This window comes from Ranitomeya imitator, chromosome 1, assembly GCF_032444005.1.
Source record: "Ranitomeya imitator isolate aRanImi1 chromosome 1, aRanImi1.pri, whole genome shotgun sequence".
NCBI lineage: Eukaryota > Metazoa > Chordata > Amphibia > Anura > Dendrobatidae > Ranitomeya > Ranitomeya imitator.
This window is the reverse complement of record NC_091282.1, coordinates 498,265,828-498,289,240: the sequence shown is the minus strand read 5'-3', so window position 1 is coordinate 498,289,240 and position 23,413 is coordinate 498,265,828. Positions and strand designations below refer to the sequence as shown.

General features: G+C 42.6%; 1 protein-coding gene across 1 annotated transcript in view; it reads left to right on the top strand.

The window, feature by feature from the left end:
• SH3GL2 (SH3 domain containing GRB2 like 2, endophilin A1) overlaps window positions 1-23,413 on the top strand; it is a 318,905-nt gene that overhangs the window by 255,601 nt on the left and 39,891 nt on the right. The window contains exons 3-4 of the mRNA XM_069766264.1: window positions 14,857-14,929; window positions 15,731-15,874. Of these exons, the coding sequence (XP_069622365.1) occupies window positions 14,857-14,929; window positions 15,731-15,874 (217 nt within the window). The remainder of the gene's footprint in view (window positions 1-14,856; window positions 14,930-15,730; window positions 15,875-23,413) is intronic.

The following is a 23,413-nucleotide window of genomic DNA, read 5'->3' as shown; positions in this document are numbered from 1 at the left end:
CTGGTGGTCCTGTCCGAGGCTTCGTCCTTTTTAGAATGAGGTATCCTCAGTTATACATAAGTTGCTAGGCAAACGTGCCATCTTGAAACCTGAAAATATTTTTTTAAACCTCCCACTCTGGCCAAATGATAGGTATGCTACTAAATTAGCTCAATTTATAATGGCAGCCGGGAAATCATTGATCCCGACAAATTGGAACTCAACTACCCTACCCACCACACATCAACTTTTCTCCAAAATCGAACAAATATTCCATATAGAGGAGTTGGCAGCAAGAGTCAATCATTCCTCTGCAAACTTCCATATTATCTGGACATTCTGGACCCAATTTAGGACACAGTCTTCCTATTTCTCTGCAATTTTTCCATAAGTATGTAAACATCCCAAGGTGTTACTACAACCCCCCTCCCCCTTTTCAACTTCCCTCACTCTCACTCTCCTGTACTCATCCCCCCCCCCCCAACTTTAATCTCCATTCTCTCTACTGCTCTTAACCTCCTCTGATGTTCAACTTATTTGTTCAACAAAATTAAAAGTTTTTGTTAATCCAAAGATTACAGATTTACAACATGCTAAATATTGACCGTTCATCTTTCCTGTAATACAATTGAATTACTGAATTTTGTTACTTTACCTGAATATGACTGTTTTTCTCTCAATAAAAAGAACATTGAAAGAAAGACACTGCAATAAGTGTGAACGAGCCTTCTTCCAACCGCCTAAATTGAGTGATGGCTGAATGGTAAACACCATTATCGGCTGATGATGCCTCCATAGAATTTATGTTGGAATTTTTTCTTATCTCTACTTTCTGTTAAATCTGTGAATAAATGACTTCCCCAATCACCATAGCTAAAATACTTTATTGTGAGTCTTTAGCCCACAATACAAAGTAGACTTCCATCCTCATCATTTCTCAAGTGAATGAAGGCTTTTGTTCCTGAAGAAAGGTCCAGTATCTTACTATGCATAGCTCAGAAGTTGTAAGGCAGCATTCTAACACATAAAAATTGAAGCTTTTTTAAGGTAGACATTTTTATCAATCAATGCCAGTATGATGTCCAGTTTTCCCATTATTTTGTCCATTGCTTTATAAAAGCGTAGCTTTATTGTTAATATGCATAATGCTTTCTTATGAGAAAGATTATGCTACAGTCATTTTCTCCATTTTATGTGTGCATACTCATAAAACACGACTGACTGACTGAAAGAAAGCTAGGGAAGAAAATGACAGCTATTACGGCTTTAAAAGTAATAATGAAACAACAAAGGTTTGCTACAGAGTTAGCGATATCATTTGTGGCTTAATTATGGAGCTAAATTACTCCATAACAGCCAGCAGAGAGGAGATGTGGGAAACTGTGAGTTAACAGTGTGATCTGGGTTTCCTTAGATGTGTAATTCTTTATTTTATAACCCAGAAATATAAAGTTGGTTCTGCAGTCACACATTGCACTATTCACACTCTCCCACTATCGTGACATACACAATGCAGGTGCATTACAATGGCGCCTTTCTTCTGGCAATTCTCTTGGAACTTAGAAGCTAGGATCCACTAATTCTGCCTTGTACTGGGTCATTAAAACTCTCGCTAACTTTTACTTCCATCTTTCATGTACAACTGTATCGGAGACACACAATGTGGTGAGGGCACAATAATGGAATATCTTTTTATATTTATAATAATGCAGATCTTCATATGTAGCATCTGACTGGATTATATTGATATAAGAAAGTATTTATCTTGCTGCACTAAGGATCTTTTTCTGTATATATAGTGGGGAAAGTAAGTATTTGATACACTACCGATTTTGCAAGTTCTCCCACCTACAAAGAATGGAGAGGTCTCTAATTTTTATCGTAAGTACACTTCAACTGTGAGAGACAGAATCTTAAAAAAAATCCACAAAATCACATTGTATGATTTTTACATAATTAATTTGCATTTTATTGCATGAAATAAGTACCATATATCCTCAAGTATAAGCTGACCTGAATATAAGTCGAGGCACCTAATTTTGCCTCGGAAAACTGGGTAAGCTTATTGACTCAAGTATAAGCCGGGTATGCATTGTCCCCTCATCCCTGTCCTGGTATGCGTGGCTCCCCACGTCCTGTCCTGGTATGTGTGGCTGGAACCAATGAGGTGCTGCAAGGGTGCTGGGACCAACAAGATGCTCTGAGGGCACGCTGCCGGCTCCTGCCTCTATGATCCGCTGCTCCCCCTCCGGCTTTCTGGGACAATTAACTCGTGTATAGAGGGGCGTTTTCAGCACAAAAAAGTGCTGAAAAACGCAGTTTATACACGAGTATATGCGGTATTTAATAAAATGGAAAAACAGAACTTAATATTTGTTACAGAAACCTTTGTTACAGAGCTCAGATCTGTCTAGTTGTTTCTTGACCAAGTTTGAACACACTGCTGCAGGGATTATGGCCCACTCCTCCATACAGATCTTCTCCAGATCTTTTAAGTTTCAGGGCTGTTTCTGGGCAGCATTGAGTTTCAGCTCCCTCCAAAGATTTTCCTCCCTTCAATACGGTTCAGTCATACTGTCTCCTTTGCAGAAAAGCACCCCCAAAGGCTGATGTTTCCCCCACCATACTTCACTGTTGGGACAGTGTTCTTGGGGTTGTACTCATCCTTCTTCCTCCAAACACCATGAGTGGAGTTGATACCAAAAAATTCTATTTTGGTCTCATCTGACTACATGTACTTCTCCCATGTTTCTTCTGGATCATCCAAATGGTTATTGCCGAACTTCAAACAGGCCTGGACATATGCTGGCATGAGCAGGGGAACCTTATGTGCCCTGCAGGATTTTAATCCATAGTGGCGTTGTTTGTTACTATTGGTATTGTTTGAGACTGTGGTCCCAGCTCTCTTCAGGTCATTAATCAGGTCCTCTCATTTGGTTCTGGGCTTATTCTTGACCTTTCTCATTATCATCCTTACCCCATGAGGCGAGACCTTGCATGGAGCCTCAGAACGCGGAAGATTGACAGTTATTTTGAGTTTCTTCCATTTTCTAATAATTGTGCCAACAATTGTTGCCTTCTCACCAAGTTGCTTTCTGGATCTTGCATCTCTGCAGTGGAGTGATATCCTTCTCCCTCTAGGACCAAGCAGTGATCTCCACCATCTGCTGCTGATTAACAGATCCTTGCTGGAGGATTAAATACCTTTAGTTGTTTCAGCAAGGTTCCAGTAATAGCTGTATTTACCTCTGTCTGATGGAAGTGCTAGAAGTCGACTAGTTTCTTCTTGGAGCCTCTTGGAGGATTGCTGACGTGAGCTCTCTTGTGTCGTTTCAAGCTAAGTGCATTCCCTCATTTGTCTTCCTGCTTTGTCTTTAGTTGTAGTGTGGGCTAACTAGTGCTTCTCCGTCCCCTCACTATCCAGGGCCTGTCACAAGTGGAAGTCAGGGATTAGGTTCCTTCTCGGCGATAGGTGCGGAACCTATTTAGGAATGTAAGGACAGACAGGGTGTTGTCAGATCTGCCTAGGGGTCTCCAATCTCCCCTTTCCTAGTGTTTGGGCTCCTCTACCCTCTTCCCGTTGTTGTGCACCTAGCTTCTCCCTCACCCAGCATGACATCAGGTCATTGACTAGGTCATCCAGTGTAATTCTGGGCTGATTTCTGACCTTTCTCAGAATCATCCTCACCCCATGAGGCAAGACCTTGCATGGAGCTCCAGACCGAGGAAGATTGACAGTCATTTTGTGTTTCTTCCATTTTCTAATAATTGTGCCAACAATTGATGCCATCTCACCAAGCTGCTTGCCTATATTCCTGTAGTCCATCCCAGCCTTGTGCAGGACTGCAGTTTTGTCCCTGGTGCCCTTAGACCGCTCATTGATCTTGGCCATGGTGGAGAGGTTGGAGTGTGATTGATTATGTGGACAGGTGTCTTTTATACAGGTAACAAGCTCAAACCTGACACTGTCTGTACTTTACTGAGTGCAATCCTGCTGACAGGTTCACTTAAAGAGCAGCTTTCTTGTAGGTTGCAGAAGGATTCCGCCATCAATTCTGGAAATCTGGAAGGTCTCTCCTTTCTCCTAGAACCTCACAAACAGGACAGTTGGCAACTACAGTGCACAGCATAAATGAGTACACCTTCTTTGAAAAGCAGAAAAATAAGATTTTAATCATGAACACGAGAACAGTTTGCATAATTTTGGCAAGACTGATTTGCATAGAACTTTCTTTAACCAATAACACGCAAATAAGGTTAATAATATAACTTTTATTTCAAAATCTTCAGTTTTACATAAATTAGTTTGTGCAAAAATGAATATACCCCACATCAAAAACACTACATCTAGTATTTTGCATGACCTCCATGATTTTTAAGGATGACCTAGACATGTAATGAAGAAGTTGGCAATATATTGCAACCTCTATCTTTTTCCATTTTTGAAAAACAACCTCTTTATGAGCCTAGATCCTGATGGAGAGTGATGCTCAACTTGTACCATCAGAACTCTCCATAGGTGTTCAGCTGTACCCAGGTCAGAAGACATATTTGGCCACTGAACCACATTCACCATGTTCTTCTTCAAAAATGCAACAATTGCCTTAGATGACGGTTTTGAATAAGTGTCATGTTGCAAAAGTGCAGGTCTACCAAGGGCACAGAGTGATTGTAGCATCATCTCTTTCAATATAGAGCACCACGTTTATGAATTCATTATAGCATCAATGAAATGTAGCTCCCGAACACCAGCAGCACTCATGTAGCCCCACATACGGACATTTCAACCACCGTGTTTCACTGTAGTTTTAACTTCACCACATTTTCACTTCAGTTTTTTTGGGTACTTTGGAGCAATATGAAAACATCTTGGTTGCGAACGCTTTCATATTTCTTTCATATTTATAATGCTTATTTTAAAATACAGTATGGTCGTAACATACCATAGACCAGGGGTCCCCAACGTGTAGCACATATGGCTTGAGGGCCCGTGATGTGTGGCTTGCAGTTGTCTGCTAGCTTAGTGTATTAGGTTAGGTGCAAACGATCAGTAAACGCTGCGGGTTGGACGTTGCGTACTTGTGCAGCATCCGACCCGCATAATCCAAATGTTACAGCATAGTGGATCGGATTTCAAGAAATCCCATGTCCACTATGCATGCACAGATGCCCGTGGCTCACCTGCAGAGACAGACATGCAGCGTGTCTTTCCAGACCGCAGCATGCTTATTCATCTTGTGTCTCTGCAAGATAAATGTCACCCGTACAATGCACAATGCATTGGACGCGATGATTCCGCACGGTTCAATGAACACATGCGGATTCACCTGTGTTCAATAGATGGCAGCGCGTTAGATGCAGCGGACATGTGCTGCGTCCAAACTACTGCCATTTACTGAACGTGTGTACCTACCCTTAGCACCAAGTGTAACAAATAGTTATTAAGAGTAGATCTCTAGATGCTGACTTGTGTGTACACTCCCTGACAGAAGTTATGTCGCTTATCCATGTTATGTAAATAAAAGCTTATAACCTGACATAAAATTCATCCATTGGTTGTATAAATTATTCTTTTGAAAGCTGAAACCCTTCGAAATGTGGTTTAGGTTATTTAGGAAAATAAATTGGCATCAATGCAGAAATATTGATCAGTTAGTGGACACAGAATGGTCAGATTTTGCAAGACAAACGTTTTGTCGCCCACAGAAGTAATGTGATATTAATTAATTAACTTAAAATACAAATATATGTTGCATAACATTGGTGAATGAAGTTGTGGTGCTATTAGAGTCATATTTAATATTTTGTGTGACTTCCATGAGCTTGAAGGACTGCATCCATGCAGTTCAACAATGATTCATACAATTTATTAATGAAATCATCAGGAATAGCAAAGAATGCAGTCTTACATGCCTCCCAGAGTTCATCTAGATTGTTTGGTTGTGTCTTCCAACCTTCCTCTTCCTACCCCAAACATGCTCAATGATGTTCATGTCTAATGACTGGGCTGGCCAGTCCTTGAGCATCTTGATCTTTTTTGTGTGGAGGAACTTTGTTGTAGAGATGGCTGTATGAGATGGAGCACCATCCGGCTGCAGAATTTGACCCCTTCAATGATTTGGAATATAAGAGGTAGCTAATACTACTTGATATTTTAAGCTATCGATATTGCCTTCCACCTTGCAAATGTTTTGCACACCCCCATACTGTATGTAACCCCATACCATGATCTTTCCACTACCAAATTTAACTGTTTTAGGGGTGTATTTTGGATCCAAATGGGCTCCAGTAGGTCTCCTGCAGTATTTGCAGTGGCTGTGGTGTAATTCTACTGAAGATTCATCAGAGAAATCCACCTTCTGCCATTTTTCCAGCGCCCATCTGTTTAGCAGGCTGTGGGACTTTGCAAATGCCACACGGTTTTTTATTTGCCTTTTGTTTAGTGCTGACTTCTGGGCACTTATTCGACCATGGAGGCCATTTCGAGACAGAATCCTACAAACTGTTCTATTTTACAGAGGGATTTGAGTTGACCAGGCCTGTTGGAGCTCTGCTGCAGTGGAAGAGGGGTTTGATTTGGATTTTCTAACCAACAAACGTTCCTCCTGAGCAGTTGTCTTGCCTTTCTGCCAGACCTGAGCTTGTCAAACACATCTCCAGTCTCTTCAAATTTTTTTTTAATTCTTTGTACTTGATGCTGAGACACATTAAAGGTGCCAGCCACCTCTGCAGTGGATCTGGTCTTCAGCCTCTTGATACTCCAGGCTTTGGTCGCAGGGTGGATTTTTGGCATGTTGTCAGAGCTCAAGTTGCAGTTCAAATGAAGGTCTGGGTTTCTTTTAATGCACACACACACTAATCAACCAATTATTTACTGAGCACAGGTGAGGATTTAACCCCTTTCTGCCATTGGACGTAATATTCCGTCCATGTGGGGTGGGCCTTAATTCCCAAGGACGGAATATTACGTCCAGCGCGATCGGCCGCGCTCACGGGTGGGAGCGCCGCCGATCGCGGCCGGGTGTCAGCTGCTTATCGCAGCTGACATCCGGCACTATGTGCCAGGAGCGGTCACGGACCGCCCCCGGCACATTAACCCCCGGCACACCGCGATCAAAGATGATCGCGATGTGCCGGCGGTGCAGGGAAGCATCGCGCAGGGAGGGGGCTCCCTGCGGGCTTCCCTGAGACCCCCGCAGCAACGCGATGTGATCGCGTTGCTCCGGGGGTCTCCTACCTCCCTCCCTGCAGTAAGTCCCGGATCCAAGATGACCGCGGATCCGGGTCCTGCAGGGAGGGAGGTGGCTTACCAAGTGCCTGCTCAGAGCAGGCACTTGGTAACGCTGCACTGCTCTCAGACAGATCGGTGATCTGTCAGAGTGCTGTGCAAACTGGCAGATCACCGATCTGTATTGTCCCCCCCTGGGACAAAGTAAAAAAGTTAAAAAAAAAAAATTTCCAAGTGTGTAAAAAAAAAAAAAAAAATATTATTCCCATAAATACATTTCTTTATCTAAATAAAAAAAAAACAATAAAAGTACACATATTTAGTATTGCCGCGTCCGTAACGACCCGACCTATAAAACTGGCCCACTAGTTAACCCCTTCAGTAAACACCGTAAGAAAAAAAAAAAAAAAAACGAGGCAAAAAACAACGCTTTATTATCATACCGCCAAACAAAAAGTGGAATAACACGCAATCAAAAAGACGGATATAAATAACCATGGTACCGCTGAAAGCGTCATCTTGTCCCGCAAAAAATGAGCCGCCATACAGCAACATCAGCAAAAAAATAAAAAAGTTATAGTTCTCAGAATAAAGCGATGCAAAAATAATTATTTTTTTCTATAAAATAGTTTTTAACGTATAAAAGCGCCAAAACATAAAAAAAATGATATAAATGAGGTGTCGCTGTAATCGTACTGACCCGAAGAATAAAACTGCTTTATCAATTTTACCAAACGCGGAACGGTATAAACGCCTCCCCCAAAAGAAATTCATGAATAGCTGGTTTTTGGTCATTCTGCCTCACAAAAATCGGAATAAAAAGCGATCAAAAAATGTCACGTGCCCGAAAATGTTACCAATAAAAACGTCAACTCGTCCCGCAAAAAACAAGACCTCACATGACTCTGTGGACTCAAATATGGAAAAATTATAGCTCTCAAAATGTGGTAACGCAAAAAATATTTTTTGCAATAAAAAGCGTCTTTCAGTGTGTGACGGCTGCCAATCATAAAAATCCGCTAAAAAACCCGCTATAAAAGTAAATGAAAAAAACGTATTTATTTCCATTTTCCCATTAGGGTTAGGGTTAGGGCTAGGGTTAGGGCTAGGGCTAGGGTTAGGGCTAGGGTTAGGGCTAGGGCTAGGGCTAGGGTTAGGGCTAGGGTTAGGGCTAGGGCTAGGGTTAGGGCTAGGGTTAGGGCTAGGGTTAGGGCTAGGGTTAGGGCTAGGGTTAGGGCTAGGGTTAGCATTAGAGCTAGGGTTAGGGCTAGGATTAGGGTTAGTGCTAGGGTTAGGGCTAGGGTTAGGGTTAGGGTTAGGGCTAAGGTTAGGGTTAGGGCTAGGGTTAGGGTTAGGGCTAGGGTTAGGGCTAGGGTTGGGGTTGGGGCTACAGTTAGGGTTGGGGCTAAAGTTAGGGTTAGGGTTTAGATTACATTTACAGTTGGGAATAGGGTTGGGATTAGGGTTAGGGGTGTGTCTGGGTTAGAGGTGTGGTTAGGGTTACCATTGGGATTAGGGTTAGGGGTGTGTTTGGATTAGGGTTTCAGTTATAATTGGGGGGTTTCCACTGTTTAGGCACATCAGGGGGATCTCCAAACGCGACATGGCGACCGATCTCAATTCCATCCAATTCTGCATTGAAAAAGTAAAACAGTGCTCCTTCCCTTCCGAGCTCTCCCGTGTGCCCAAACAGGAGTTTACCCCAACATATGGGGTATCAGCGTACTCAGGACAAATTGGGCAACAACTTTTGGGGTCCAATTTCTCCTGTTACCCTTGGGAAAATACAAAACTGGGGGCTAAAAAATTATTTTTGTGGGAAAAAAGAGATTTTTTATTTTCACGACTCTGCGTTATAAACTGTAGTGAAACACTTGGGGGCTCAAAGTTCTCACAACACATCTAGATAAGTTCGTGGGGGGGTCTAGTTTCCAATATGGGGTCACTTGTGGGGGTTTCTACTGTTTAGGTATATTAGGGGCTCTGCAAACGCAATGTGACGCCTGCAGACCATTCCATCTAAGTCTGCATTCCAAATGGCGCTCCTTCCCTTCCGAGCCCTCCCATGCGCCCAAACGCTGGTTCCCCCCCACATATGGGGTATCAACGCACTCAGGACAAATTGGACAACAACTTTTGGGGTCCAATTTCTCCTTTTACCCTCGAGAAAATACAAAACGGGGGGCTAAAAAATAATTTTGAGGGGAAAATTTTTTTTTTATTTTCACGGCTCTGCGTTGTAAACTGTAGTGAAATACTTGGGGGCTCAAAGTTCTCACAACACATCTAGATAAGTTCCTTGGGGGGTCTAGTTTCCAATATGGGGTCACTTGTGGGGGGTTTCTACTGTTTAGGTACATTAGGGGCACTGCAAACACAATGTGACGCCTGCAGACCATTCCATCTAAGTCTGTATTCCAAATGGCGCTCCTTCCCTTCCGAGCCCTCCCATGCGCCCAAACGCTGGTTCTCCCCCACATATAGGGTATCAGCGCACTCAGGACAAATTGCACAACAACTTTTGGGGTCCAATTTCTCCTGTTACCCTCAGGAAAATACAAAACTGGGGGCTAAAAAATTATTTTTGTGGGAAAAAATTTTTGTTTTATTTTTACGGCTCTGCATTATAAACTTCTGTGAAGCTCTTATTGGGTCAAAGTGCTCACCACACATCTAGATAAGTTCCTTAGGGGGTCTACTTTTCAAAATGGTGTCACTTGTGGGGGGTTTCAATGTTTAGGTACATCAGTGGCTCTCCAAACGCAACATGGCGTCCCATCTCAATTCCTGTCAATTTTGCATTGAAAGGTCAAACGGCGCTCCTTCCCTTCCGAGCTCTCCCATGCGCCCAAACAATGGTTTACCCCCACATATGGGGTATCAGAGTACTCAGGACAAATTGTGCCACAACTTTTGTGGTCCAATTTCTTCTCTTACCATTGGGAAAATAAAAAATGGGGGGCGAAAAGATAATTTTTGTGAAAAAAAATGATTTTTTATTTTTACGGTTCTGCATTATAAACTTCTGTGAAGCACTTGGTGGGTCAAAGTGCTCACCACACCTCTAGATAAGTTCCTTAGGGGGTCCACTTTCCAAAATGGTGTCACTTGTGGGGGGTTTCAATGTTTAGGCACATCAGTGGCTCTCCAAACGCAACATGGCGTCCCATCTCAATTCCTGTCAATTTTGCATTGAAAGGTCAATCGGCGCTCCTTCCCTTCCGAGCTCTCCCATGCGCCCAAACAATGGTTTACCCTCACATATGGGGTATCAGAGTACTCAGGACAAATTGTGCCACAACTTTTGTGGTCCAATTTCTTCTCTTACCATTGGGAAAATAAAAAATTGGGGGCGAAAAGATAATTTTTGTGAAAAAAAATGATTTTTTATTTTTACGGTTCTGCATTATAAACTTCTGTGAAGCACTTGGTGGGTCAAAGTGCTCACCACACCTCTAGATAAGTTCCTTAGGGGGTCTACTTTCCAAAATGGTGTCACTTGTGGGGGGTTTCAATGTTTAGGCACATCAGTGGCTCTCCAAACGCAACATGGCGTCCCATCTCAATTCCAGTCAATTTTGCATTGAAAAGTCAAATGGCGCTCCTTCCCTTCCGAGCTCTGCCATGTGCCCAAACTGTGGTTAACCCCCACATATGGGGTATCAGCGTACTCAGGACAAATTGTACAACAACGTTTGGGGTCCATTTTCTCCTGTAACCCTTGGTAAAATAAAACAAATTGGAGCTGAAGTAAATTTTTTGTGAAAAAAAGTTAAATGTTAATTTTTATTTAAACATTCCAAAAATTCCTGTGAAGCACCTGAAGGGTTAATAAACTTCTTGAATGTGGTTTTGAGAACCTTGAGGGGTGCAGTTTTCAGAATGGTGTCACACTTGGGTATTTTCTATCATATAGACCCCTCAAAATGACTTCAAATGAGATGTGGTCCCTAAAATAAAATGGTGTTGTAAAAATGAGAAATTGCTGGTCAACTTTTAACCCTTATAACTCCCTAACAAAAAAAAATTTTGGTTCCAAAATTGTGCTGATGTAAAGTAGACATGTGGGAAATGTTATTTATTAAGTATTTTGTGTGACATATCTCTGTGATTTAATTGCATAAAAATTCAAAGTTGGAAAATTGCGAAATTTTCAAAATTTTCGCCAAATTTCCATTTTTTTCACAAATAAACGCAGGTAATATCAAAGAAATTTTACCACTATCATGAAGTACAATATGTCACGAGAAAACATTGTCAGAATCACAGGGATCCGTTGAAGCGTTCCAGAGTTATAACCTCATAAAGGGACAGTGGTCAGAATTGTAAAAATTGGCCCGGTCCATAACGTGCAAACCACCCTTGGGGGTAAAGGGGTTAAACTAGGAGTGAGTGCATTATATGACCAGGTGACAAAACTTTTGTCTTGCCAAAATCTGACCATTCTGTGTCCATTAACTGATCAATATTTCTGCATTGATGCCAATTAGTCATGAGCGAATATACTCGTTACTCAAGATTTCTCGAGCACGCTCGGGTGTCCTCCGAGTATTTTTTAGTGCTCGGAGATTTAGTTTATATTGCCACAGCTGAATGATTTACATCTGTTAGCCAGCATAAGTACATGTGGGGATTCCCTAGCAACCAGGCAACCCCCACATGTACTAATGCTGGCTAACAGATGTAAATCATTCAGCTGTGGCAATAAAAACTAAATCTGCAAGCACTAAAAAATAGTCGGAGGACACCAGAGCGTGCTCGAGAAATTCGCTCATGACTAATTGGCATCAATGCAGAAATATTGATCAGTTAATGGACACAGAATGGTCAGATTTTGGCAAGACAAAAGTTTTGTCGCCTGGTCATATAATGCACTCACTCCTAGTTTACATCCTCACCTGTGCTCAGTAAATAATTGGTTAATTAGTGTGTGTGTTTAAAAAGAAACCCAGCACCCCACACCTTCACTTGAACTGCAACTTGAGCTCTGACAACATGCCAAAAATCCACCCTGCGACCAAAGCCTGGATGATCAAGAGGCTGAAGACCAGGTCCACTGCAGAGGTGGCTGGCACCTTTAATGTGTCTCAGCATCAAGTACAAAGAATTAAAAAAAAAATTGAAGAGACTGGAGATGTGTTTGACAAGCTCAGGTCTGGCAGACCAGGCAAGACAACTGCTCAGGAAGAACATTTGTTGGTTAGAAAATCCAAATCAAACTCATTCGCTCATTTTCGCTCATCATTTTTCTTAACCTAAACCACATTTCGGAGGGTTTCAGCTTTCAAAAGAATAATTTTGGATGAATTTAAAGTCAGGTTATAAGCTTTCATTTACATAACATGGATAAGTGACATAACTTCTGTCAGGGAGAGTAGACCTGCACAGAACAGCAGATCTCAATGGAGGTAAGATAGGAAACTATGGAGCTTGGCATACTGCCATGTTGTGATTTCAGTAGAAAAGCTTTGGCTGTCATTATACTGGTAATAGGGGTCTCTGGGTCTTACTACTGTGAGTGGGGCAGGAGCTGGATGTGGCTCGCTACTCTCTCTCAGAGCTGAATGTGGCTCTCAAGGTCAGAAAGGTTGGGAACCTCTGCCATAGGATATAAGCAATTTGGTTTTTGAGAAAAAAGCTTATGCAGTGACAGAAGTTTTTAAATAACATTCAAAAAAGTAGGATAGAGGTGTGTTGAAAACAATGCAAATGTTTATAAAAGATAATTAGGCTGGGTTCACATTAGAGTTTGATTCCGCAGCGTGTTGCTGCAGACTGAAACGCTAATGTGAACTTAGCCTTATAAAGTTACATAGGTTAATAAAAGACCTGGCTCTATCAAGATCAATCTTTCTCCACCAATCATTCTCTATCGCTGAATTATTTATAACCATAATGACATTTGTTGTAAGAAAAGCATCCAGCCCTTTATTAAAAGCTGTTATAGTGTCTGCCATTACTACATCTTGTGGTCCGGCAGTGTCGGACTGGAGTACCAAGGGCCCACCAGTAACATTGACTTTGGAGGGCCCACTTTTCACCTGCATACAAATATTACACTACCCTCATTGACAAATTTACCTATATCCCTGTATAATAATAAAAGTGGTAGTTTAGTTAATAAATGATCAGCTGCTGCTTTTCTTCTGTACAGAGTGAATCAAGTGAATTATGCCAAGTATTACCCATACAGTGGGGTTGGGGGCCAAGATCTACACAGGGGCCCACTGGGGGATTCCCCTGTTACCCTATGGGCCAGTCCGAGCATGTGGTCTGGCATTCCACAGCCTGAATGCTCTAACTGTAAAGAACCCTTTTCTATTAAGCTGCTGTAATCGCCTTTCTTCTACCTTTGATGAGTGCCCCCTGTTCCTTTTGTAAGGTCTTTGGAATTAGTAAGTCATGTGTCAGTCCTTTGTATTGACCACACATGTATTTATATATATACTAGATGGCAGCCCGATTCTAAAGAATCGGGAGTCTAGAATCCATATATACTTTATTTATTCAAATGTAAGAATAATACAATTAATAAATAATAGTAAGAAAGAACAAAAATAATAGGCAGTATATGGAGAAAACACCAAACAAAAGTTCAAAATTGGTGTGAAAATGTCACTGAACCACTTCACAACTAAATATATATAGTTTTGGTAAATGGTATTATCATTTTTTTGACGAAATTCGGCAGGAGCTTGACGAGCAACGTCACTGGGCCCGCCTCCACGCAGTAGAAACTTGCTGTGAGGTAAAAATTCAAAAATCACACCAAAATGGCGGGCGGAGTGTGTCACAGTACGGCACGTTTCTGATTGGTCGCTCGCAGCAGGCGGCAACCAATCAGACACTGGACACTGTTGACGTCACTTATCTCCGGACATTAGCTCCGGACATTAGCTCCGGACATTATCTCCGGACATTAGCTCCGGACATTAGCTCCGGACAAAGCCACGGAAGTTGGCACAAATTGCAGAAAGTAGTATTCTAGGCAATTATATATTAGATATATATATATATATATATATTTATATATATATATATATATATATATATATATATATATATATATATATATATATATATATATATATAATGCAATCTCCTTTAAGGCAAATATGACATATCCAGATTAGAAAAACCATATTGCATTTTACACACAAAATTTTGTAAAGTTAGTAAAGCTTTTTATTTTTCAGTGTGGGGGGAGTGTTATAGTATGTGGGCTGGTGGGGTTTGTGTAGTGGGGCTGCTTTTTTGTCCCAGTCTGGCCCTGATTACATGGACAATCTGCTGGGGCGGGTCATGGAGGCAACACCCAACATACTGAGAACAGCGTTTTACCTGCGGATTTTTCAAAATCTGCACAGAAAAATTCGCACATGAATCCACAACTTGTGCACATAGCCTAAAGGTGATATCCATATTATTCCTATCCCCCTGATTCTCCTCACTTTGGTTTGGAAACTTATTAGGTCAGGGAAAGAATATTACTGTGTGCTGGTTTGGAGTATTCATATTTGTGCTCACTCATCATAGCGTTATAAAAGATGGCTTGGCAGTCTGTTTCTGTATTTGCGAAAAAAAGCATACTAAAAAAATTCAGACTTTTGATAGAAGTAAAAATTCTCTTCTTTCTGGTTTTATTCTAGAAAGTTGACGTGACCAGTAGAGCGGTCCTAGAAATAATGACCAAGTCAGTTGAATATCTTCAGCCCAATCCAGGTAGTCTTCCTCTGTCTACAACATTTTATGTCTAATGTTAACAAATCTATGGGAAAGATGAATACGGATTTACAATTTAGTAATATACATTTTTTTAAGTTTATCGCTATTTTAGTTACCAGTATCTGATTCATTCGGTAAACCTTTCTTTCTGTTTGCTTAGCACTCCCATCTATGAGATGGCTTGCAGATGGAGAAACATGTGATATGCCACATCGCCCAGTCTCCTCCATTACAAAGTTTTGTACTTGCACTTACCTCTCAGCATCCATAACTTGTGCAAGGCCATATTGTAGTTGTTATGTTTTTCAATGGTAGGAGATGGATGTTGTGTATCATCACATGCCCTCAGTCTGCAACCATCCTATGGACCAGAGTGGCATGTGGACAGTACAGAGGGTCTTATTGGGAAATGGGGAAGAGCTTCATAAACTTTTCATGATTAAGTTAAAAATGCTGTTACACGTTATGCATTTTTTAAATATACAGTATATATACAGTATATTATATAATTTTTAGCTTCAGCACATACAGTGGCTCAAAGTTTCTCCATATCATATGTTGATCAAACAAATGAAGGGATTATTACATTGGTTACTGGAACTCCCAACAAGACATGAACCACTGTAGCACTAGATGGGTGCCCAATTAATAAATGCAAACAGAGATCTAGAAAACATTGGGGAGTGGGGGGGGGGAGGGAGGGAAACACAAAGTATATTAAAAAAATGTGTTGAAAATTAAAAAGTATTGTGGAAACTGGACTACCACTGTTTTTGATGGTCACTTTTTTATGTACAGCTTCTCGAGCTAAACTCAATATGATTAACACAATGTCAAAGATTCGGGGTCAAGAAAAGGGACCTGGCTACCCTCAAGCTGAAACCTTGTTAGCGGAAGCAATGCTGAAATATGGGAGAGAAATTGGAGATGAGTCAAATTTTGGTAAGTTGTATTTTGTTCTCATGTTACATTTTACTGTCAATTGATTATATTGTCTCTCTTTTTTTATAATTTATTAATTTATCTTTAAAAATTAAATTTTAATTAAAAGGATTTCCAAGACATTTTTTTTAATAAGAAAAGATAACATACTGACATCACTGTAGCAGAGAATATTTAATTGCCCCAGTTTTGTGGAAAAAAAACACAATTACTGCAACATTATTGATTATCGTAAATACTACCAAAGGAGCTACAACTGAAATTAAAAGGATAAAAGTCAAAATATTACTCATCTGTTTGATTCTCTAGCTCCGATGCAACCTCTTTGTACCTGTGTGAGCACTGTGAGTTTACTCTGCACCCCTGCCCGTGGGAGTACTGTGCCAAAAAGCCTGTGTGTACTCTGCACCCCTGCCTTTGGGAAAAGTGTACCAAAAGCCTCTGTGTACTCTGTAGCTGAGTCTGTACAAGTAGTGTGCCTAAAAAATAATTATACTGTGCAGCTGTGTATGTGCGAGTAGTGGGCCTATAAAAATAATTATACTCTGCAGCCGTCTCTGTGTGAGTGGTGTGCCTAAAAAATAGTTATACTCTGTGTCCATCTCTGAGCGAGTAGTGGGCCTAAAAAATAGTAATACTCTGTATGCATCTCTGAGAGAGTAGCGGGCCTTAAAAATAGTTATACTCTGCAGATGTATGTGTGTGCGAGTAGTGTGACTAAAAACACTACAAAAAATGAGTAGAGCATCAATGAGGTAACAAGGACATGGCCGTGATGATGCTGGTGTAGCTGCTGGTGGTGATCTAGCTACTCCATAGAGAAGACGTGGTCATTCTATTGCTGCTGCGTGCCCAAATGCAACACCTTCCTCTAGTGCACTCAGGCAACATTATGTTCTGCTTCATGTCATAGTGCCGAATAATGCTACATGAATTGTGAGACCAGAATATGTTAAGGTAGTGTTAGATTGGATGGCTGAGAGTGACTCCAGTTCTTTTGCATTATCTTCCACCCAGTCCCCTGCAAAAAGCGCATAGATGGCACCTGAAGACCATGGTCATCCATCTTTCACCTCACCCCTTATAAATAAGCCAAGCAGTCTGAGCCCCAAGTCATGCGGCAGTCACTTCTGCTTTTTGGTGACTTTGCTGGCTGTGGATCCATGGGCCATCCACCTGGCCCTACACCACAAGTAGAAGAGATTGAGTGCACTGATGTGTGACCACTTGTTCCGTTGGAGGATGAGTACATGGAATGGTAAGTGCACAGTCGGTGTACCACCACTGCACATCTCACGAAACACAGGTTCCAACTGCTGCACCTTTCTGCTGTGTGCAGACCGGCAGTGAAGCGAGGGGTGAGGAGTGAGTGGAAGATGATGTGGGGATGATGATGTCCCAGACCCCGCATGGAGTGAAGGCCATCCTAGTGACGTGTGCAGTTCGGAGGAAGAGGAGGTGGTCAAGCTGCCCCAGCAGCACAGCAAAAGAGGGAGCAGGGTGCAAAAGGGTGGAAAAGCACAGCGGGCAGCCCCTAGCGAGTATGTTGACTACTACTGCACACTATGCTGAGGAAATAATAATATCAAAAGCTGGCTCAAAGTAGCTCACTGGCGTGGTATGTCTTCAGGCAATGTGCTGACGACAAGCAACAGGTGATTTGCATGCTGTGCCACAAAGTGAACCTGGAAATTATAGGCCAGTAAGTCTAACCTCTATTGTTGGTAAAATATTTGAAGGGTTTCTGAGGGATGTTATTCTGGATTATCTCAATGAGAATAACTGTTTAACTCCATATCAGCATGGGTTTATGAGAAATCGCTCCTGTCAAACCAATCTAATCAGTTTTTATGAAGAGGTAAGCTATAGGCTGGACCACGGAGAGTCATTGGACGTGGTATATCTCGATTTTTCCAAAGCGTTTGATACCGTGCCGCACAAGAGGTTGGTACACAAAATGAGAATGCTTGGTCTGGGGGAAATTGTGTGTAAATGGGTTAGTAACTGGCTTAGTGATAGAAAGCAGAGGGTGGTTATAAATGGTATAGTCTCTAACTGGGTCGCTGTGACCAGTGGGGTACCGCAGGGGTCAGTATTGGGACCTGTTCTCTTCAACATATTCATTAATGATCTGGTAGAAGGTTTACACAGTAAAATATCGATATTTGCAGATGATACAAAACTATGTAAAGCAGTTAATACAAGAGAAGATAGTATTCTGCTACAGATGGATCTGGATAAGTTGGAAACTTGGGCTGAAAGGTGGCAGATGAGGTTTAACAATGATAAATGTAAGGTTATACACATGGGAAGAAGGAATCAATGTCACCATTACACACTGAATGGGAAACCACTGGGTAAATCTGACAGGGAGAAGGACTTGGGGATCCTAGTTAATGATAAACTTACCTGGAGCAGCCAGTGCCAGGCAGCAGCTGCCAAGGCAAACAGGATCATGGGGTGCATTAAAAGAGGTCTGGATACACATGATGAGAGCATTATACTGCCTCTGTACAAATCCCTAGTTAGACCGCACATGGAGTACTGTGTCCAGTTTTGGGCACCGGTGCTCAGGAAGGATATAATGGAACTAGAGAGAGTACAAAGGAGGGCAACAAAATTAATAAAGGGGATGGGAGAACTACAATACCCAGATAGATTAGCGAAATTAGGATTATTTAGTCTAGAAAAAAGACGACTGAGGGGCGATCTAATAACCATGTATAAGTATATAAGGGGACAATACAAATATCTCGCTGAGGATCTGTTTATACCAAGGAAGGTGACGGGCACAAGGGGGCATTCTTTGCGTCTGGAGGAGAGAAGGTTTTTCCACCAACATAGAAGAGGATTCTTTACTGTTAGGGCAGTGAGAATCTGGAATTGCTTGCCTGAGGAGGTGGTGATGGCGAACTCAGTCGAGGGGTTCAAGAGAGGCCTGGATGTCTTCCTGGAGCAGAACAATATTGTATCATACAATTAGGTTCTGTAGAAGGACGTAGATCTGGGGATTTATTATGATGGAATATAGGCTGAACTGGATGGACAAATGTCTTTTTTCGGCCTTACTAACTATGTTACTATGTTACAAAAGTCTGAAGCGAGGCATAAATGTTCTGAATCTGAGCACAAACTGCAGGACGAGGCATCTGAATTCCAAACATGAGATGCAGTGGAGTACACACCTTAAAAAGCATGCAGTCTTGGCCTCTTCCTCTCGCTCATAATCAACAGGGCCACCAGATTCCCCATAAAGAGAGGATGTGACAGCACCACCACCAGTGTCTCCGAGCATCTCCACTCCGTCCCATGCAAGCGTTCACCTTTCCTTCTCCAAGAGAAAGAGTAAATACCCACCTACCCATCCACAAGCTATGGTCCTGAATGACAGCGTTTTCAAATTACTGGCCTTTGAAATGCTACCATTCCGAATAATTGCGATGGACAGTTTTAAAAATCTTATGGTGGTGGCTGTCCTGCAGTACATTGTTCCGAGCCGCCATTACTTTTCCCTGGCAGGCTATCCCTTCCCTGGACACACAGGTTGTGGACCAAATCAGGAGTGCACTGCACAATGCCATCAGTGGCAAGATCCACATAACCACTGATATGTGGACCAGTAAACATGGCCAGGGACATTACATCTCCCTAACTGTCCACTGGGTAAATGTATTGGTGGCTGGGCTTGAGGCAGAAGGCATACTAGCGTAAGTTTTATCACCACCAAGCATTGCTGGACATTCTGTGCAGGTTGCTGTGGACAAGGATCAAACAGCCGATAGATGAGTGGTTGGTGCCGGTGAACCTCATGCCCGGCCTGGTGATGTGCAATAACCAATGAAATCTCATAGCGGTTCTGGGCCTAGCCATGTGCTGAACTTGGTGGTGCAGAGCTGAAAGAGCGAGCAGTGTTTGTGCACTTTCGGCATTCTCACCTTGCTGATGCTCGCCTGTGAGGGCTGCAGCTTCACATGTGCCTTCCCGCTCACCGCCTCATATGCAACGTACCAGCAATGTGGAAATAGTGGAGTTTCAGCTGCAGCTCTGCAGAACATCACCACTTCACCACCAATATGTGGGACGTATGTGCCTTGTTGCGCTGCTTGAAATGCTCCAACATGGCCAGCACCAATGTCGCCATTATCAGCCTTACCATACTACTTCTATATATGCTGCAAAAAACCCTTCAGGTGATGATGGATGAGATGGTGGCACAGGAGGAAGAGGAACAGGAGGAACAGAGACCATTCCCAACATTATCTGGCATGTCATACACACATAGCTTGGAGGGTCGGTTCCTGTACCAACAGCAGCCAGGTACACAACTGTCCAGCCAGGGGACAATTTTGAAGGAGGAAGAGGAGAAACATTGTTCACAGCAGGGTGGCACACAAATTAGCTCATGGGCATCACTGTATCAACCGGGCATCAACCGCACCGCTCATGGGCATCAACCGCACCAGTATATGGTCTCACAAGGGGTCTGATGATCTCATCTCGGTAGCCAATGGTAGTCAGGCTACCTCTGGCGAGCACATGGAGGGCTGTGCAGCCCTCCAAAGAAATGCCACCCCCCACCATTACTGACCTACTGCCAAACCGGTCATGCTGAAGGATGTTGCAGGCAGCAGATCGCTCTCCACGGCGTCTCCAGACTCTATCACGTCTGTCACATGTGCTCAGTGTGGGCCTGCTTTCAACTGTTAAGAGCACAGGGCGCCAGTGGCGAATTTGCCAATCCTGGTGTTCTGTGGCCAATGCCAAGCATCCTGCACGGTGTAGGGCTGTGAGCACAACCCCCATCTGTGGACGTCGGTCACTCGGACCATCCTCATGGAGTCGGTTTCTAACTGTTTGTGCAGACACATGCACATTTGAGGCCTGCTGGAGGTCATTTTGCAGGGCTCTGGCAGTGGTCCTCCTGTTCCTCCATGTACAAAGGCTGAGGTAGCGGTCCTGCTGCTGGGTTGTTGCCCTCCTTCAGCCCCCTCCACGTCTCCTGGTGTACTGGCCTGTCTCCTGGTAGTGCCTCCAGCCTCTGCGCTGACAGACACAGCAAAAATTCTTGCCACAGCTCACATTGATGTGCAATTCTGGATGAGCTGCTAAGTTCAAGTCCTCATTTCCTCCTACTGGGTTTCGTTCAGGTCCCCAACCAAACTCGAACATCCACGGATCCGCTCATCCCTAATTATATATTTTATATGTAAAGTGTGGCCTGAACAGTGGTTTTGTACAATGATCAGCGAATGTAGTCGTATCTCTTTACTTATTCTTTTAGGTCTTGCTAACGCTAGCTTATAACACGGACGAGTGATATTCAATGTTTTATCAGGTTACACTCTGATCAATTTTATAGTGTGGGGCAGAGATGACTAGTGCTTATTTGTTATGCCGATTCAGCATTAGAAAACCATCACAGCATACTGTCAGTGCATCCGATAATCGGATAGAAAAAGCAAAATTTGTGGCAATGGGCACAGCATAGGGTGCTACTAATCCTGTGCAAGGAACAGTTGCATGAACAAGGGAAAGGGAGCTGCACAGAAGAAATATTTAGTGCATATCAAGTAATGAAAAATATATAAATAAGGTTCATTGGAAAAAAAGCACTGACAGATGCTTTAAAATGTTTTAAAAAGTACAAAAGTGTACAGGCCCCATATCCGGCAAGCGTAAGCAAAAGATGAAATAATCACAGATGATTGTGCAGCTGAATAAAATTAAATCACATATATTGAAATAAATGCATACAATATGCAAAGATAGAACAACAATGGTAGTGAAAATGGAAAGACCAACAAGACAAAAATAAAGATCAATAAGGCAATCAGAAAGATACAACGTAAAAACCTGTCACAAAAGTGAAAACAACAACAGCACAGGATAAGCAAATGACTTAGGGTACCGTCACACTATACGATTTACCTATGATCACGACCAGCGATATGACCTGGCCGTGATCGTAGGTAAATCGCAGTGTGGTCGCTGGGGAGCTGTCACACAGACATCTCTCCAGCGACCAACGATGCCGAGGTCCCTGGGTAACCAGGGTAAACATCGGGTAACTAAGCGCAGGACCGCGCTTAGTAACCCGATGTTTACCCTGGTTACAAGCGTAAAACTAAAAAAAAAAAAAACAGCACATACTTACATTCTGGTGTCCGTCAGGTCCCTTGCTGTCTGCTTCCCGCACTCACTGACTGCCGGCCGTAAAGTGAAAGTGAAAGCACAGCCGCTGTGCTCTGCTTTCACTTTACGGCCGGCAGTCACAGTGCGGGAAGCAGACGGCAAGGGACCTGACGGACACCAGAATGTAAGTATGTGCTGTTTGTTTTTTTTTTAGTTTTACGCTTGTAACCAGGGTAAACATCGGGTTACTAAGCGCGGCCCTGCGCTTAGTAACCCGATGTTTACCCTGGTTACAAGCGAACGCATCGCTGGATCGCATCGCTAGATCGCTAGATCGGTGTCACACACACCGATCTAGCGATGACAGCGGGAGATCCAGCGATGAAAGAAAGTTCTAAACGATCTGCTACGACGTACGATTCTCAGCAGGATCCCTGATCGCTGCTGCGTGTCAGACACAGCAATATCGTAACGATATCGCTGGAACGTCACGAATCGTACCGTCGTAGCGATCGAAATGGTATAGTGTGACGGTACCCTAACGCAGACACAGAGACTGGAAATTGGGATTACCGCAGACAAAGACTGGAGAATGGGATTACCGCAGAGACAGAGAATAAAGAAGGTGGAGAAATTAAGTTTCCGTCTTCTACGCACTTGTCATACGATTCTCTGATGCGAAAGAATCATGTAGCACGAAGATGACACTCGAATGAAACTCCGACAGAATTTGATCCGAGTGACATTAGCATAATCAGCCCAATTCTCTCTTATGAGTGAATCAACGCTACTGTGAGCGTATTCTTGAAGGAAGTCTGTCACCCCAAATTTTACTCTTCAAACTAACCACATCACCTTGCAGAAGATGTAGCAACACTACAAATTGTTCTTTTAGGTTTTTAAATCTGTTCCTCCATTGCCCCCCCAAACCAACATTATTGTTATATATAAATGAAGGTGCTCAGTAATAATAATAAATAATAATAATTTTTATTTATATAGCGCCAACATATTCCGCAGCGCTTTACAAATTATAGAGGGGACTTGTACATACAATAGACATTACAGCATAACAGAAATACAGTTCAAAACAGATACCAAGAGGAGTGAGGGCCCTGCTCGTAAGCTTACAAACTATGAGGAAAAGGGGAGACACGAGAGGTGGATGGTAACAATTGCTATAGTTATTCGGACCAGCCATAGTGTAAGGCTTGGGTGTTCATGTAAAGCTGCATGAACCAGTTAATTAATTTTTTTTTTTTTTTTAATATAGGCCACACAGGGATCGTTAGGTTAATGCATTGAGGCGGTAGGCCAGTCTGAACAAATGAGTTTTTAGGGCACGCTTAAAACTGTGGGGATTGGGGATTAATCGTATTATCCTAGGTAGTGCATTCCAAAGAATCG